At 43.2% G+C, this 18,174-nt stretch overlaps 1 protein-coding gene across 3 annotated transcripts in view; it reads right to left on the reverse strand.

Annotated features, from left to right (window-relative positions):
- Positions 1 to 2,391: 2,391 nt before the first annotated feature.
- LOC139413943 (MAP kinase-activated protein kinase 2-like) overlaps positions 2,392 to 18,174 on the reverse strand; it is a 56,689-nt gene continuing 40,906 nt past the window's right edge. The window contains exons 2-10 of one of the 3 annotated variants that reach the window (XM_071161832.1): positions 14,616 to 14,755; positions 11,360 to 11,424; positions 11,214 to 11,293; positions 10,948 to 11,074; positions 10,580 to 10,655; positions 7,775 to 7,899; positions 6,504 to 6,589; positions 4,228 to 4,308; positions 2,392 to 3,935 (exon numbers count right to left, since the gene is read on the reverse strand). In XM_071161832.1, the coding sequence (XP_071017933.1) occupies positions 3,774 to 3,935; positions 4,228 to 4,308; positions 6,504 to 6,589; positions 7,775 to 7,899; positions 10,580 to 10,655; positions 10,948 to 11,074; positions 11,214 to 11,293; positions 11,360 to 11,424; positions 14,616 to 14,755 (942 nt within the window). In that variant the 3' untranslated portion in view covers positions 2,392 to 3,773. Of the gene's footprint in view, positions 3,936 to 4,227; positions 4,334 to 6,503; positions 6,590 to 7,774; positions 7,900 to 10,579; positions 10,656 to 10,947; positions 11,075 to 11,213; positions 11,294 to 11,359; positions 11,425 to 14,615; positions 14,756 to 18,174 lie in introns of all 3 variants that reach the window. The other 2 variants (XM_071161835.1, XM_071161834.1) reach the window with 2 other exon arrangements.

Consider the following 18,174-nt stretch of genomic DNA (forward strand, 5'->3'; position numbering starts at 1 on the left):
CCATGGAGGTCTGGATTTGGAGTCACACTCAAAATTAAAGTGGAAAACCACACTACAGGCTGATCCAACTTTGATGTAAATGTCCTTAAAACAAGTCAAAATGAGGCTCAGTAGTGTGTGTGGCCTCCACGTGCCTGTATGACCTCCCTACAACGCCTGGGCATGCTCCTGATGAGGAGGCGGATGGTCTCCTGAGGGATCTCCTCCCAGACCTGGACTAAAGCATCCGCCAACTCCTGGACAGTCTGTGGTGGATGGAGCGAGACATGATGTCCCAGATGTGCTCAATTGGATTCAGGTCTGGGGAACGGGCAGGCCAGTCCATAGCATCAATGCCTTCCTCTTGCAGGAACTGCTGACACACTCCAGCCACATGAGGTCTAGCATTGTCTTGCATTAGGAGGAACCCAGGGCCAACCGCACCAGCATATGGTCTCACAAGGGGTCTGAGGATCTCATCTCGGTACCTAATGGCAGTCAGGCTACCTCTGGCGAGCACATGGAGGGCTGTGAGGCCCCCCAAAGAAATGCCACGCCACACCATGACTGACCCACCGCCAAACCGGTCATGCTGGAGAATGTTGCAGGCAGCAGAACGTTCTCCACGGCGTCTCCAGACTCTGTCACGTCTGTCATGTGCTCAGTGTGAACCTGCTTTCATCTGTGAAGAGCACAGGGCGCCAGTGGCGAATTTGCCAATCTTGGTGTTCTCTGGCAAATGAAAAACGTCCTGCACGGTGTTGGGCTGTAAGCACAACCCCCACCTGTGGACGTCGGGCCCTCATACCACCCTCATGGAGTCTGTTTCTGACCGTTTGAGCAGACACATGCACATTTTTGGCCTGCTGGAGGTAATTTTGCAGGGCTCTGGTAGTGCTCCTCCTGCTCCTCCTTGCACAAAGGCGGAGGTAGCAGTCCTGCTGCTGGGTTGTTGCCCTCCTACGGCCTCCTCCACGTCTCCTGATGTACTGGCCTGTCTCCTGGTAGCGCCTTCATGCTCTGGACACTACGCTGACAGACACAGCAAACCTTCTTGCCACAGCTCGCATTGATGTGCCATCCTGGATGAGCTGCATTACCTGAGCCACTTGTGTGGGTTGTAGACTCCGTCTCATTCTACCACTAGAGTGAAAGCACCGCCAGCATTCAAAAGTGACCAAAACATCAGCCAGGAAGCATAGGAACTGAGAAGTGGTCTGTGGTCACCACCTGCCGAACCACTCCTTTATTGGGGGTGTCTTGCTAATTGCCTATAATTTCCACCTGCATGTGAAATTTATTGTCAAGCAGTGTTGCTTCCTAAGTGGACAGTTTGATTTCACAGAAGTGTGATTGACTTGGAGTGACATTGTGTTGTTTAAGTGTTTAAGAGCAGTGTATATTTAAAACCCAAATTCCCATCAAAATACCAGAACCATTATTCGTCTGCACCCAGCAACATGTTTTATGTGCTATAATTCAGTTAATACCTGATGGATTTTTTTTACTCAAAATATTTGAGCATATTCATCTATTGTTCAAATTGTTGCATTTATTATATATAAAAAAAATAAAAAATGTTGTTGTTCTTAAATTTTTGGTGATTACATTCAGGTCAATGATGCCATAATTCATTCAGATCTAGGATGTGTTATTATTTTTTTGAGCAGTGTATTTTAATGCTCACAGGTGTCACTCTACACTCCATGACCAAAAGTATGTGGACACCTGCTCATCAAATATATTCCCAAAACATTTTATAACTCTGTGTTCCCGCTCTGTGAACTTGTGTGGCCTACCACTTCCCGAATGAGCCGTTGTTGCTCCTAGACATTTCCACTTGACAATAACAGCACTTACAGTTGACCGGGGCAGCTCTAACAGGACAGAAATTTGGCAAACTGACTTGTTGGCAATGTGGCATCCTACGACGGTGCCACGTTGAAAGTCACTGAGCTCGTAGAGGTGGAGTCCCGTAGGCCAGGGAGACCAGAATGTCACCACACCTCTCAGTGAGATATAGGGAGGCTTGCTGTTTCTGTGTCCCAAAATACAAATTCCCAATAAAAAGTGCCCAAATCATTTTTACCCTTTTCCTCCCCAATTTCATTGTTTCCAAACTTGTCTCATCACTGCAACTCCGTATGGACTTTGGAGAGGTGAAGCTTGAGAGCCGTGCTCCCTCCGAAACCCTGCCAAGCCACACTGCTTCTCAACACAAACCCTCCCCTAACCCGGACGACGCTGGGCCAATTGTGCGACACCTCATAGATCTAACGGTCACAGCCGGCTGTGACACAGCCTGGGATCGAACCCGGGTCTGTAATGACGCAGCTAGCAGGACTACTTGTGACCCACAGTGAGAGGATGCAGGAACACACACACACACACACACACACACGAGACACAAAGTGACAATAAGATTCTGCAACACTATATTTACACACAAAATCAAAGCAGTATCAAAATGATGTAGAAGGTAGTTTTGGGGTGAAGCCCTCTGCATAGCATTCACACAGTACAAAGTCTGAGCAGAAAGGGATTCTGAACATTGTAACAGCCAGGATAAGAACAGGCTGAGATGGCCTCTGGCTGCATTCCATTACGAAACATGGCTGCCTTGTCTCTGCCCTTAAACACTTGTACCCTGGGCGTATCAGCTCTCCACAAGTGCATAGGGGGTAGAGGGAAGTGGTTAAGGACTTGGGTGGAGGCCAAGTGAACTGTACTCAACTATTCATCTTGTACTGTGGGAAAGTGGTTCATGAATGGGGCGTGACTTCATATGTCTCTCAATGGGACGTAACCAGGAAGTGACTTCATATGTCTCTGAATGGGACGTAACCAGGAAGTGACTTCATATGTCTCTGAATGGGACGTGGCAGGGGGGTGCTACACAGGGCTCTGAATGAGACGTGGCCGGGGGACGACGACACACTTCATAGGTCTCTGAATGGGACGTGTCCGGGGGACACACACACACACACTTCATAGGTCTCTGAATGAGACGTGGCCGGGGGGGGGTGACTTCATAGGTCTCTGAATGAGACGTGGCCGGGGGGGGTGACTTCATAGGTCTCTGAATGAGACGTGGCCGGGGGGGGTGACTTCATAGGTCTCTGAATGGGACGTGTCCGGGGGGGGGGGGGTGACTTCATAGGTCTCTGAATGAGACGTGGCCGGGGGGGGGGGGGCGACACACTTCATAGGTCTCTGAATGGGACGTGGCCGGGGGGGGGGGGGGGTGACTTCATAGGTCTCTGAATGGGACGTGTCCGAGGGGGGGGGTGACTTCATAGGTCTCTGAATGGGACGTGGCCGGGGGGTGACTTCATAGGTCTCTGAATGGGACGTGGCCGGGGGGGGGGGGGTGACTTCATAGGTCTCTGAATGGGACGTGTCCGGGCCGTGACGTCCCAGACCTCGATGTGTAAGTGTGTGTTTACATTCCCACAAGCCATTTCAATAACACACATGGTTTGTTAATCTATCACTAACGGATACAGGGAAGTCTGTTTGGATTTAGTCAAAACCATGGACTCAGACCCTCTTCTCATAATCTCTTGGTTGGTTTAAAAGGTGAACATAGCAGAGTGGTTGATTAGGTAAAAACATTGATTAATCAAAATAAATGCCTTTTAAAAACATTAAAACTGGTCATGAAAAATAAACTTCTATGCTTTAAGAAAATTCATGCACTCCCCAGAGAGTCGATAACCCTTATTGCTTCTGTTTACCAACACGTGTATGAGTGGGTGTATCCCTGTGTGTGTGTGTATATATATATATATGTCTCATAGGGCAGGTCTCTGTGTGTCTGGGACCGTGTGATTGGCTGAGGGCTGTATTTTCTTCCTCCTCTTCATCAGAAGGGGATTGGAGGACTCCTCAATGGTCTTGATTTTGACTTGCTCATAGTCCACTCTCATGGTCGCTAAGGCGCTATTCATCTCCTCCTGAGAGACACACAGACAGGAAGTTCATCAGACAACGTTCTGTAACAACATCCCACTGACGTCTAGGTAGGAAGACATATTTAATTAAACATTTTCTTTACCAAGACACCGGCGGCCCCAAAAAGAGCATCCCACTGGGCTTGGCTTGGAACCCTCTCACTGGGCTACATAGGGACTAGTGTGCACTACATAGGGACTAGTGTGCACTACATAGGGACTAGTGTGCACTACATAGGGACTAGTGTGCACTACATAGGGGAAAGTGTTCCATTTAGGATGCATTCAGTCTCACCCTGAGGTCCTCCCAAGCATCTCTCTCCTCGATCAGAACTCGCCTGGTGTGGAGAGGAATCTGGGGAACCTCCATCGACTGCTACAGAGAAAGAGACACACACACACTAGGGATGAGACACACACACTCACACACAAGCGATGTGACACACACGCTAGGGATGTGACAAATGGAAAATGTTAATTGTTTTCCGTTAAATGAATAACATATATGTACACACACACTAGGGATGTACCAGTCAAAAGTTTGGACACACCTACTCATTCAAGGATTTTTCTTTATTTGAGCTATTTTCTACTTTGTAGAATAATAGTGAAGACATCAAAACTATGAAATAACACATACGGAATCATGTAGTAACCAAAAAAGTGTTAAACAAATATTCATTTATTTTATATATGAGATTCTTTAAAGTAGCCACCATTTGCCTTGACAGCTTTGCACACTCTTGGCATTCTCTCAACCTGCTTCACCTGGAATGCTTTTCCAACAGTCTTGAACGAGTTCCCACATATGCTGAGCACTTGTTGGCTACTTTCCTTCACTCGGAGGTTCAACTCATCCCAAACCATCTCAATTGGGTTGAGGTCGGGTGATTGTGGAGGCCAGGTCATCTGATGCAGCACCATCACTCTCCTTCTTGGTCAAATAGCCCTTAGACAGTCTGGAGGTGTGTTGGGTCATTGTCCTGTTGAAAAACAAATGATAGTCCCACTAAGCGCAAACCAGATGTGATGGTGTATCACTGCAGAATGCAAAAAAATGTCTCTCAAATTTGGACTCACTTTCCACCGGTCTAATGTCCATTGCTTGTGTTTCTTGGCTTCATGCAGTCTCAACTGAACAGTTGATGTTGAGATGTGTCTGTTACTTGAACACTGAAGCATTTATTTGGGCTGCAATTTCAGAGTAACTGTAATGAACTTATCCTCTGCAGCAGAGGTAGCTCTGGGCCTTCCTTTCCTGTGGCGGTCCTCATGAGAGACAGCTTCATCACAGCGCTTGATGTTTTTTGCGACTGCACTTGAAGAAACTTTCAAAGTTCTTGAAATTTTCCGTATTGACTGACCTTCATGTCTTAAAGTAGATTCTCTATGTAATTTTTTTGGAGAGGTATTTTTCTTTTAACGTGACAGAGTCTGGAGACGCCGTGGAGAACGTTCTGCTGCCTGCAACATCCTCCAGCATGACCGGTTTGGCAGTGGGTCAGTCATGGTGTGGGGTGGCATTTCTTTGGGGGGCCGCACAGCCCTCCATGTGCTCGCCAGAGGTAGCCTGACTGCCATTAGGTACCGAGATGAGATCCTCAGACCCCTTGTGAGACCATATGCTGGTGCGGTTGGCCCTGGGTTCCTCCTGGGTTCCTCCGAATGCAAGGCAATGCTAGACCTCATGTGGCTGGAGAGTGTCAGCAGTTCCTGCAAGAGGAAGGCATTGATGCTATGGACTGGCCCGCCCGTTCCCCAGACCTGAATCCAATTGAGCACATCTGGGACATCATGTCTCGCTGCACCACAGACTGTCCAGGAGTTGGCGGATGCTTTAGTCCAGGTCTGGGAGGAGATCCCTCAGGAGACCATCCACCCCCTCATCAGGAGCATGCCCAGGCGTTGTAGGGAGGTCATACAGGCACGTGGAGGCCACACACACTACTGGGCCTCATTTTGACTTGTTTTAAGGACATTTACATCAAAGTTGGATCAGCCTGTAGTGTGGTTTTCCACTGTAATTTTGAGTGTGACTCCAAATCCAGACCTCCATGGGTTGATAAATTTGATTTCCATTGATAATTTTTGTGTGATTTTGTTGTCAGCACATTCAACTATGTAAAGAAAAAAGTATTTATATATATATATATATATTTAGATATTTAGATATATATATATATATATATATATACATACACACACACACACACACACACACATACATATATGTATGTATATATATTACATATGTATGTGTGTATATATATATGTATATATATATTATATATGTATATATATATACACACATACATATGTAATATATATACACACATACATATATAATATACACATATATATATGTGTGTGTGTATGTGCGTATATATGACATTTGTAATGTATTTATTATTTTGAAACTTCTGTGAGTAATGTTTACTGTTCATTTTTATTGTTTATTTCACTTTTGTATATTATCAACCTCACTTGCTTTGGCAATGTTAACACATGTTTCCCATGCCAATAAAGCCCCTTGAATTGAATTGACAGGGGAGAGGAGAGAGAGAAACTCACGTTGATCCATGGATTGTTCATGAACTCGGTGATGGTCAACCTCTGCGTGGGCTCGGTCTTCAGCAGGGTTCTGATGAGCTGCTTGGCTACACACACACACACACACACACACACACACACACTAGAATTAAGTAACTATTAAGGTACATTTATATTGTGGAAATCCAGGATGGCGAAGTACACTCTATATGTGAATTACCACGTACTGGAGCGCCAAGTGTGGACCAAAATATTCCTGAACAGCTTCTACCCCCAAGCCACCAGACTACTGAACAGCTTCTACCCCCAAGCCACCAGACTACTGAACAGCTTCTACACCAAGCCATCAGACTGCTGAACAGCTTCTACCCCCCAAGCCAACCGGAAAGCTGAACAGCTTCTACTCCCAAGCCATCAGAAAGCTGACCAGCTTCTACCCCCCAAGCCATCAGACTGCTGAACAGCTTCTACCCCCAAGCCGTCAGACTGATGAACAGCTTCTACCCCCCAAGCCACCAGAAAGCTGAACAGCTTCTACCCCCAAGCCATCAGAAAGCTGAACAGCTTCTACCCCCAAGCCATCAGACTGCTAAACAGCTTCTACCAGCAGGCCATCAGACTGCTAAACAGCTTCTACCAGCAGGCCATCAGACTGCTAAACAGCTTCTACCAGCAGGCCATCAGACTGCTAAACAGCTTCTACCCCCAAGCCATCAGACTGCTAAACAGCTTCTACCCCCAAGCCATCAGACTGCTGAACAGCTTCTACCCCCCAAGCCATCAGACTGCTAAACAGCTTCTACCCCCCAAGCCATCAGACTGCTGAACAGCTTCTACACCCAGCCATCAGACTGCTGAACAGCTTCTACCCCCAAGCCATCAGACTGCTGAACAGCTTCTACCAGCAGGCCATCAGACTGCTGAACAGCTTCTACCAGCAGGCCATCAGACTGCTGAACAGCTTCTACCCCCAAGCCATCAGACTGCTAAACAGCTTCTACCCCCAAGCCATCAGACTGCTGAACAGCTTCTACCCCCAAGCCATCAGACTGCTAAACAGCTTCTACCCCCAAGCCATCAGACTGCTGAACAGCTTCCACACCCAGCCATCAGACTGCTGAACAGCTTCTACACCCAGCCATCAGACTGCTGAACAGCTTCTACCCCCAAGCCATCAGACTGCTGAACAGCTTCTACACCAAGCCATCAGACTGCTGAACAATTATTTATTATACAAGCCCATTATACAAGCCCATTATACAAGCCCACTATACAAGCCAAGCCACACTTACCCTCCTCTGATACGTCGGACCACTCTGGGTTAGGAAACTCATACTGTCCCATCCTGATTCTCTTCTTCATCCCAGGAGAGATGGCCAGACCATGGTTAGAGTAGAACGGTGGATAACCACATAACCTGGGGGGGGGGGGGGGACAGGGGACAGAAGAGAGGAGAGAGAGATGGACAGACCCTTAGAGTAGAACCAAGGTTAGAAGGAAGGAGAGATGAGACTAGACTCATTCAATATTCAGTTTAGAAACACACAACCCGTTTAGGGGGGGGGGGGGGGGGACAGGGGACAGAAGAGAGGAGAGAGAGATGGCCAGACCATGGTTAGAGTAGAATGGTGGATAACCACATAACCTGGGGGGGGGGGGGGGGGGGTGGGGGGCAGGGGACAGAAGAGAGGAGAGAGAGATGGACAGACCCTTAGAGTAGAACCAAGGTTAGAAGGAAGGAGAGATGAGACTAGAATCATTCAATATTCAGTTTAGAAACACACAACCCGTTTAGGAAACACAACCCGCTGAGAAACACATAGGACAGGTAGGCGTGTAAAGGGTTAACCCTATAATAATGATACAGATAGAGAGGTAGGCGTGTAAAGGGTTAACCCTATAATAATGATACAGATATAGAGGTAGGAGTGTAAAGGGTTAACCCTATAATAATGATACAGATAGAGGTAGGAGTGTAAAGGGTTAAAACCCTATAATAATGATACAGATAGAGGTAGGAGTGTAAAGGGTTAAAACCCTATAATAATGATACAGATAGAGAGGTAGGAGTGTAAAGGGTTAACCCTATAATAATGATACAGATAGAGAGGTAGGAGTGTAAAGGGTTAACCCTATAATAATGATACAGATAGAGAGGTAGGAGTGTAAAGGGTTAACCCTATAATAATGGTACAGATATAGAGGTAGGAGTGTAAAGGGTTAAAACCCTATAATAATGATACAGATATAGAGGTAGGAGTGTAAAGGGTTAAAACCCTATAATAATGATACAGATAGAGGTAGGAGTGTAAAGGGTTAAAACCCTATAATAATGATACAGATATAGAGGTAGGAGTGTAAAGGGTTAGAACCCTATAATAATGATACAGATAGAGAGGTAGGAGTGTAAAGGGTTAACCCTATAATAATGATACAGATAGAGAGGTAGGAGTGTAAAGGGTTAACCCTATAATAATGATACAGATAGAGAGGTAGGAGTGTAAAGGGTTAAAACCCTATAATAATGATACAGATAGAGGTAGGAGTGTAAAGGGTTAAAACCCTATAATAATGATACAGATAGAGGTAGGAGTGTAAAGGGTTAAAACCCTATAATAATGATACAGATAGAGGTAGGAGTGTAAAGGGTTAAAACCCTATAATAATGATACAGATAGAGGTAGGAGTGTAAAGGGTTAAAACCCTATAATAATGATACAGATATAGAGGTAGGAGTGTAAAGGGTTAGAACCCTATAATAATGATAAATAAAAAAATAACTTGTTTAAAAAAAATAAAAACAGTTAATAACTGAAAAGTGGTGTGTGCATATGTATTCACCCCCTTTGCTATGAAGCCCCTAAATAAGATCTGGTGCAAAAAATTACCTTCAGAAGTCACATAATTAGTTAAATAAAGTACACCTGTGTGCACTCTAAGTGTCACATGATCTCAGTACATATACACCTGTTCTGAAAGGCCCCAGAGTCTGCAACACCGCTAAAGCAAGGGTCATCACCAAGCAAGCGGCACCATGAAGACCAAGGAGCTCTCCAAACAGGTCAGAGACAAAGTTGTTGAGAAGTACAGATCAGGGTTGGGTTAGAAAAAAATATCAGAAACTTTGAACATCCCACGGAGCGCCATTAAATCCATCCACCAGTCGTACTCTCCACAGAGCTGGGCTTTACGGAAGAGTGCCCAGAAAAAAAGCCATTGCTTAAAGAAAAAAAAAGAAGCTAACACGTTTGGTGTTCACCAAAAGGCATGTTGGAGACTCCCCAAACATATGGAAGAAAGTACTCTGGTCAGATGAAACTAAAATTGAGCTTTTTGGCCATCAAGGAAAACGCTATGTCTGGCGCAAACCCAACACCTCTCATCACCCTGAGAACATCATCCCCCCAATGAAGCATGGTGGTGGCATATGTTTTTCATTGGCAGGGTCTGGGAAACTGGTCAGAATTGAAGGAATGATGGATGGAGCTAATTACAGGGAAATTCTTGAGGGAAACCTGTTTCAGTCTTCCAGAGATTTGAGACTGGGACGGAGGTTCACCTTCCAGCAGGACAATGACCCTAAGCATACTGCTAAAGCAACACTCTAGTGGTTTAAGGGGAAGCATTTAAATGTCTTGGAATGGCCTAGTCAAAGCCCAGACCTCAATCCAATTGAGAATCTGTGGTATGACTTAAAGATCGCTGTACACAAGCGGAACCCATCCAACTTGAAGGAGCAGTTTTGCCTTGAAGAATGGGGCAAATATCCCAGTGGCTAGATGTGCCAAGCTTATAGAGACATACCCCAAGAGACTTGCAGCTGTAATTGCTGCAGAAGGTGGCAGTGCAAAGCATTGACTTTGGGGGGGTTAATAGTTATGCACGCTCAAGTTTTCAGTTGTTCACAATAAAACATATTTTGCATCTTCAAAGTGGTAGGCATGTTGTGTAAATCAAATTATACAACCCCCCCCCCCCCCCAAAAAAAAATAAATATATATTTTAATTCCAGGTTATAAGGCAACAAAATAAGAAAAATGCCAAGGGGGGTGGATACCACTGTATGGGGGTAGGGGTGTAAAGTTAACAGGACTTACAGGATGTACATGATGACACCTAGCGACCACATGTCACATGACTTATCATACTTCTCTGGTCCCAACACCTCTGGAGCTGAGAGAGAGAGAGAGCGAGATACATATCACCAATATTGATATTCCCCTCACTATTAGTAATACAACTATCAGCCACATTGTTAAAACACTGGACGCAGCTGATCATACAAACACTTTGCAATGTTCACTGTTAATTTCTGTTTTTTTTGTTGTTCTGTTTATTTCATTTGTAAACATAAAGCCCTTTGAAGAGACAGAGAAAATTCAAGACCGTAAACTATCCTAATGGTACATTCTGTATAGTTCATGCAAGATGAGTGTGAGGTGCGTGGGTCTGTGCGTGTCCTTACCAACGTAGTATGGTGTGTAGCAGGGGGTGACCAGTGAGTTGTGTGTGGTGGTCTCTTTAGCAAAACCAAAGTCTGTCAGTTTCAGCAGAGCATTAGGCCTCTTAGATAAATACAGTAGGTTCTCTGGCTGCAGAAGGGACGAGAGAACGAGCGAGGAGGTCAGTCACTATGGTTATATAATCATATTATAGAGTCAGCGATATAAGAAGGGGAAGCTTACAAGTCAGCGGTAAGGGGTTAGAGGTCGAGGGGCAGGGGTTAGGTACCTTGACATCTCTGTGAGCGATGTTGATGGCATGAAGGAACTGAATGGCCTCTCCTATACTCTTCATGATATCAGAGGCCTCTGAAATACACACACAAAGTTAGCAAACAGATAAAGTTTTTGCCTCTGTGTCTGTGTGTGTTCTACCTCTCTCTGTGAAGGCCTGGTCTCCTCTGTCCTGGATACGACTGAACAGCTCTCCCCCATCCATGCTGTAACACACACACACACACACACACACACGGTTAGGGCCGAATTATAGTAAATCTAATCTGGATTCTCACGATGAGGTAGACCACACACACCACTCTGCATGCTACAGGCGGAAGGGTCTGAAACAAAACCAAGTGTTTGTCAGAACGTGTCATCTCTGGCAGCTTTCCAGTAAACTAACCCCAACACCCCCCTCCCATCTTTCTGGGGTTAGTTTACTGGAAAGCTGCCAGAGAGGGCAAGGGGTCTCAGTCATTCAGAAAGGGAAACAGAAAAAAAAACAAGACCTTAGAAGAGATGAAAAAAAGAGAAACAGAGAGAGAGGGAGAGAAAAAAACCCTGACAGACAGACAGAGAGACCATCTTAATTATCTGCACCAGTCATGTGAACAGGCTCAACCAACCAACAACCTCAAAACACAATTAAGAAAAACGCATTGGAAATGTTGCCTTTTCTTCTAACATCAAACGCTGTGACAGTCATGAAAAGCTATTGAAAACTGCTGCTACTGCTGTAAATGCTGTGACCACAAAAAACACCATCCCCAAGTGACAGCGATTACCACACCATGAGAATGTGCACCCCGGTGTGTGTGTGTGTGTGAGAGAGAGAAGAAGTTCAGTGGTTTGATATCTCTCACGCCTCGTTAGTGGAAATAGAACAGTAAGTCAACGGAACTAACCTGGTTTAGGAGAAACGAATCAGCTTCATTTAACTCAACATGCTACTCTGCCGGCTCAGACGGCATCCCAAGCCGTGTCCTCAGAGCACGCGCAGACCAGCCGGCTGGTGTGTTTACGGACATATTAAAGTCGAAGTCACCCCAAACTTTTGAACGGTCGTGTTTGTCTCGTGTCTGAGCCGTTGAATTGGCGACTTCACTTTTAGACAAAACATCCTGATTATTATAAATATGAAAATATTTTAAAAAATGAATGATTTGTTTGTGTTTCTATTCCAAAGAAATGCGGGCAACAACATGAAACTGGTTGTAAACCGTGTATTTAAAGCGATGCCACATACACATTGAAGGAGTAGAGAAATAATGTTTTCAGATCTTTTATGCGTTTTTATGGGCTAATAGCAGTATGGGCTAATAGCAGTATGGGCTAATAGCAGTATGGGCTAATAGCAGTAAGGGCTAATAGCAGTATGGGCTAATAGCAGTATGGGCTAATAGCAGTATGGGCTAATAGCAGTATGGGCTAATAGCAGTATGGGCTAATAGCAGTATGGGCTAATAGCAGTATGGGCTAATAGCAGTATGGGCTAATAGCAGTATGGGCTAATAGCAGTATGGGCTAATAGCAGTATGGGCTAATAGCAGTATGGGCTAATAGCAGTATGGGCTAATAGCAGTATGGGCTAATAGCAGTATGGGCTAATAGCAGTAAGGGCTAATAGCAGTATGGGCTAATAGCAGTATGGGCTAATAGCAGTAAGGGCTAATAGCAGTATGGGCTAATAGCAGTATGGGCTAATAGCAGTATGGGCTAATAGCAGTATGGGCTAATAGCAGTATGGGCTAATAGCAGTATGGGCTAATAGCAGTATGGGCTAATAGCAGTATGGGCTAATAGCAGTATGGGCTAATAGCAGTATGGGCTAATAGCAGTATGGGCTAATAGCAGTATGGGCTAATAGCAGTAAGGGCTAATAGCAGTATGGGCTAATAGCAGTATGGGCTAATAGCAGTATGGGCTAATAGCAGTATGGGCTAATAGCAGTATGGGCTAATAGCAGTATGGGCTAGTAGCAGGATGGGCTAATAGCAGTATGGGCTAATAGCAGTATGGGCTAATAGCAGTATGGGCTAATAGCAGTATGGGCTAATAGCAGTAAGGGCTAATAGCAGTATGGGCTAATAGCAGTATGGGCTAATAGCAGTATGGGCTAGTAGCAGTATGGGCTAGTAGCAGTATGGGCTAATAGCAGTATGGGCTAATAGCAGTATGGGCTAGTAGCAGTATGGGCTAGTAGCAGTATGGGCTAGTAGCAGTATGGGCTAGTAGCAGTATGGGCTAATAGCAGTATGGGCTAATAGCAGTATGGGCTAGTAGCAGTATGGGCTAATAGCAGTATGGGCTAATAGCAGTATGGGCTAATAGCAGTATGGGCTAATAGCAGTATGGGCTAATAGCAGTATGGGCTAATAGCAGTATGGGCTAATAGCAGTATGGGCTAGTAGCAGTATGGGCTAGTAGCAGTATGGGCTAATAGCAGTATGGGCTAATAGCAGTATGGGCTAATAGCAGTATGGGCTAATAGCAGTATGGGCTAATAGCAGTATGGGCTAGTAGCAGTATGGGCTAGTAGCAGTATGGGCTAGTAGCAGTATGGGCTAGTAGCAGTATGGGCTAATAGCAGTATGGGCTAGTAGCAGTATGGGCTAATAGCAGTATGGGCTAATAGCAGTTTGGGCTAATAGCAGTATGGGCTAATAGCAGTATGGGCTAATAGCAGTATGGGCTAATAGCAGTATGGGATAATAGCAGTATGGGCTAATAGCAGTATGGGCTAATAGCAGTATGGGCTAATAGCAGTATGGGCTAATAGCAGTATGGGCTAGTAGCAGTATGGGCTAGTAGCAGTATGGGCTAATAGCAGTATGGGCTAATAGCAGTAAGGCCAAATACACCTTTTCATCAAATAATTATTTTTTCTATACAGGACCAGTCAAAAGTTTGGACACACCTAGTCTTTCAAGGGGTTTTCTTTATTTGTACTATTTTCTACATTGTAGAAACATAGTGAAGACATCAAAACGATGAAATAACACACATGGAATCATGTAGAGTGTACAAAGCTGTCATCAAGGCAAAGGGTGGCTGCTTTGAATGATCTAAAATCGATGTATATTGTTTAACACTTTTTTGGTTACTACATGATTCCATATACGCCATTTCATAGGTTTTGATGACTTCACTATTATTCTACAACGCTCCCTCCTATGGCTCTCTCACAACGTCACAGCATAATAGAGAAAATAAAAACATGTTTGAGAAAACATTTAAATTGGGAATATATTTCGTAGAACAGACATGATTCTGTCTGTATTAGGCTACGTCATGTGTTAGGCTACGTCCAAACCATATAACCACTGCCTCCCGAATTTCTAGCACAATCCTCTTTTTTTTTGTCCCAAGTGTGTGTATTTTTTAAATGTGGGCAGTGTCGTGTAGCACCCACCATTCCATGACTATGAGCAGACACTTCCTGCCCTGGTAGAGGTTTTCAAAGACGTCCACGATGCGTACGATGGTGGAACAGGGCGACGCCCTACAGTGAAGATCCACCTCCCTCCGAGCCTTCGCACAGTCCTGCAGCATCTACACACACACACACACACACACACACACACACACACACGAACACACACACACACGTTAAAGAAGCTTGTGAAAGCCAGAAAGGCTCAAAAGGAGCCCACCTCCTGTTTCTGTAGTGAAGCAGCTTGATGTACCAGTACACCCCCTAGTTTATAGCAGGGTCACATTATCAACAGTACTCTCATTTTATCACAGTTAACCCAAACCTCTAGGATACATCCACATTGCCCTTATAACCAAGGTCTCTAGTAATGTAGTGGCAGAGAGAAAGGAATATCTGTGTTCGTGGTGTAGTGTAGTGGCGCCCTCTATGGGTGGCAGTCAGTAATTACAGCTAGGTTAACAGTCGTTCCACATCAAAAAGCACTAGAAACCATCTCAGATTGTTCTGAAATTGTGTCTGTAGTTAGAAACAGATAAGATTTACATTCCTGAAACATCATTTAAAAAATATTATTTGATCTCAAAATTAAACTCAAAATTGTCCATTATGTCCAGCTCAGGATAACCAAAACATTTCTTTATTAAAAGACCATCAGAAAGAACGTATTCAGTCAACATATATATATATATATATATTTTAAGAATATCATGGAACATAATTGAACATTTTAGTTACTCCATGCTTGTCTCAGAGCAGTGCGAAACGGTGCTGAAATAGTTGACCACAGCGGGTAGGCTATATTATATCACGATATTTAAGATAATTTAGTTTTCAAAAAAACTAAAGTGAGCGATTGTAATCTGAATAAAAAGGCCAAAATATTTACTGTAGTTTTTAGAGGGAGAGAAACCATAAGCCCAACTTGCCTATTTTTTTTTAGACAAGGACATCCCGGCCAGCCGAACCCTCCCTATGGGACTCCCAATATGATACAGCCTGGATTCGAACCAGGGACTGTAGAGATGACTCTCGTTAATAACAATAACTTTTTTTTTTACACTTCCATGTTATTAAAAGGTTCCAATTGATAACGTTTTTATTTATTTATTTTTACATCAATTCGTATATTTGAATTTAACCACAATATTTGTTGTATTATTTGTTCTGTCTTTAATAATAATAATAAATCGCTTTGTTAAAAAAAATATATATATATATTTTGGAGATTATTTTTTTTTCCAAATAAGGGCCATTCTTGAACGTGGGATGAGACATTGTTACTAATTTGTAAATTAAGTTGGTTTGTAATTTAGAGTCGCCTCAGTCGCGGCCGGCACGGGTATTGAACCAGCATCTGTAGCAGGGCCGTTTGCACTGCGATGCAGTGTCTTAGACCGCTGCGCCACTCGGGTGCTGTACAATGTGACCGGTCGGGAGTAGACTACAGTACTACAGTAAGAGCAAAATAATCCTAACATTTCCACACCCTAATTGTAGTCTACGTTTCTCTTAGAATAAAAACCTTAGTGTAACAACAGTATTAGTAAGTAATACTAAAGTTGTGCACAATTATCAGTTTCTATTTAGGTTTATGTCGCCCATTTATTGTCAGTTAGAGACACAGTAGGACACAAAAGCATAATCAGTGCTCTAACTCCCCCTTGTGGTGGTCTGGAGCAATGAACCAGTGACGCAGGGTACCGTACTAAACCACGAATTACCTCTTAAGTCCCGCAGCATAATCTCAAAACCTTTAGTTGAGCAACCACAGTGCATTCGGAAAGTATTCAGACCCCTTGACTTTTTCCACCTTTTGTTAGGTTACAGCTAGGGCTGTGGCGGTCACGAAATTTCGTCAGATGGTGATTGTGATGCATATAACTGTCAGTCTCACGGTAATTGACCGTTAATTAACATAACACATTTTGTACTTCCACACAGACTACAAGCCACTGATGCAGACCTTTGGAACAGCTACACTTAAAACAAGTCTAATAAATCCATATAGTCTACACCATCACCATAAATCCATGTAGTCTACACCATCACAATAAATCCATATAGTCTACACCATCACAATAAATCCATATAGTCTACACCATCACAATAAATCCATATAGTCTACACCATCACAATAAATCCATATAGTCTACACCATCACAATAAATCCATATAGTCTACACCATCACAATAAATCCATATAGTCTACACCATCACAATAAATCCATATAGTCTACACCATCACAATAAATCCATATAGTCTACACCATCACAATAAATCCATATAGTCTACACCATCACAATAAATCCATATAGTCTACACCATCACAATAAATCCATATAGTCTACACCATCACAATAAATCCATATAGTCTACACCATCACAATAAATCCATATAGTCTACACCATCACAATAAATCCATATAGTCTACACCATCACAATAAATCCATATAGTCTACACCATCACAATAAATCCATATAGTCTACACCATCACAATAAATCCATATAGTCTACACCATCACAATAAATCCATATAGTCTACACCATCACAATAAATCCATGTAGTCTACACCATCACAATAAATCCATATAGTCTACACCATCACAATAAATCCATATAGTCTACACCATCACAATAAATCCATGTAATATAGTCTACCTACACCATCACAATAAATCCATGTAATATAGTCTACCTACATCATCACAATAAATCCATGTAATATAGTCTACACCATCACAATAAATCCATATAGTCTACACCATCACAATAAATCCATGTAATATAGTCTACCTACACCATCACAATAAATCCATGTAATATAGTCTACACCATCACAATAAATCCATGTAATATAGTCTACCTACACCATCACAATAAATCCATGTAATATAGTCTACACCATCACAATAAATCCATATAGTCTACACCATCACAATAAATCCATATAGTCTACACCATCACAATAAATCCATGTAATATAGTCTACCTACACCATCACAATAAATCCATGTAATATAGTCTACACCATCACAATAAATCCATGTAATATAGTCTACACCATCACAATAAATCCATGTAATATAGTCTACACCATCACAATAAATCCATGTAATAGTCTACACCGTCACAATAAATCCATGTAATATAGTCTACACCATCACAATAAATCCATGTAATATAGTCTACACCATCACAATAAATCCATGTAATATAGTCTACACCATCACAATAAATCAATATAGTCTACACCATCACAATAAATCCATATAGTCTACACCATCACAATAAATCCATGTAATATAGTCTACCTACACCATCACAATAAATCCATGTAATATAGTCTACACCATCACAATAAATCCATATAGTCTACACCATCACAATAAATCCATATAGTCTACACCATCACAATAAATCCATGTAATATAGTCTACCTACACCATCACAATAAATCCATGTAATATAGTCTACACCATCACAATAAATCCATGTAATATAGTCTACACCATCACAATAAATCCATGTAAT

The sequence above is a fragment of the Oncorhynchus clarkii genome, chromosome 7 (assembly GCF_045791955.1).
Source record: "Oncorhynchus clarkii lewisi isolate Uvic-CL-2024 chromosome 7, UVic_Ocla_1.0, whole genome shotgun sequence".
NCBI lineage: Eukaryota > Metazoa > Chordata > Actinopteri > Salmoniformes > Salmonidae > Oncorhynchus > Oncorhynchus clarkii.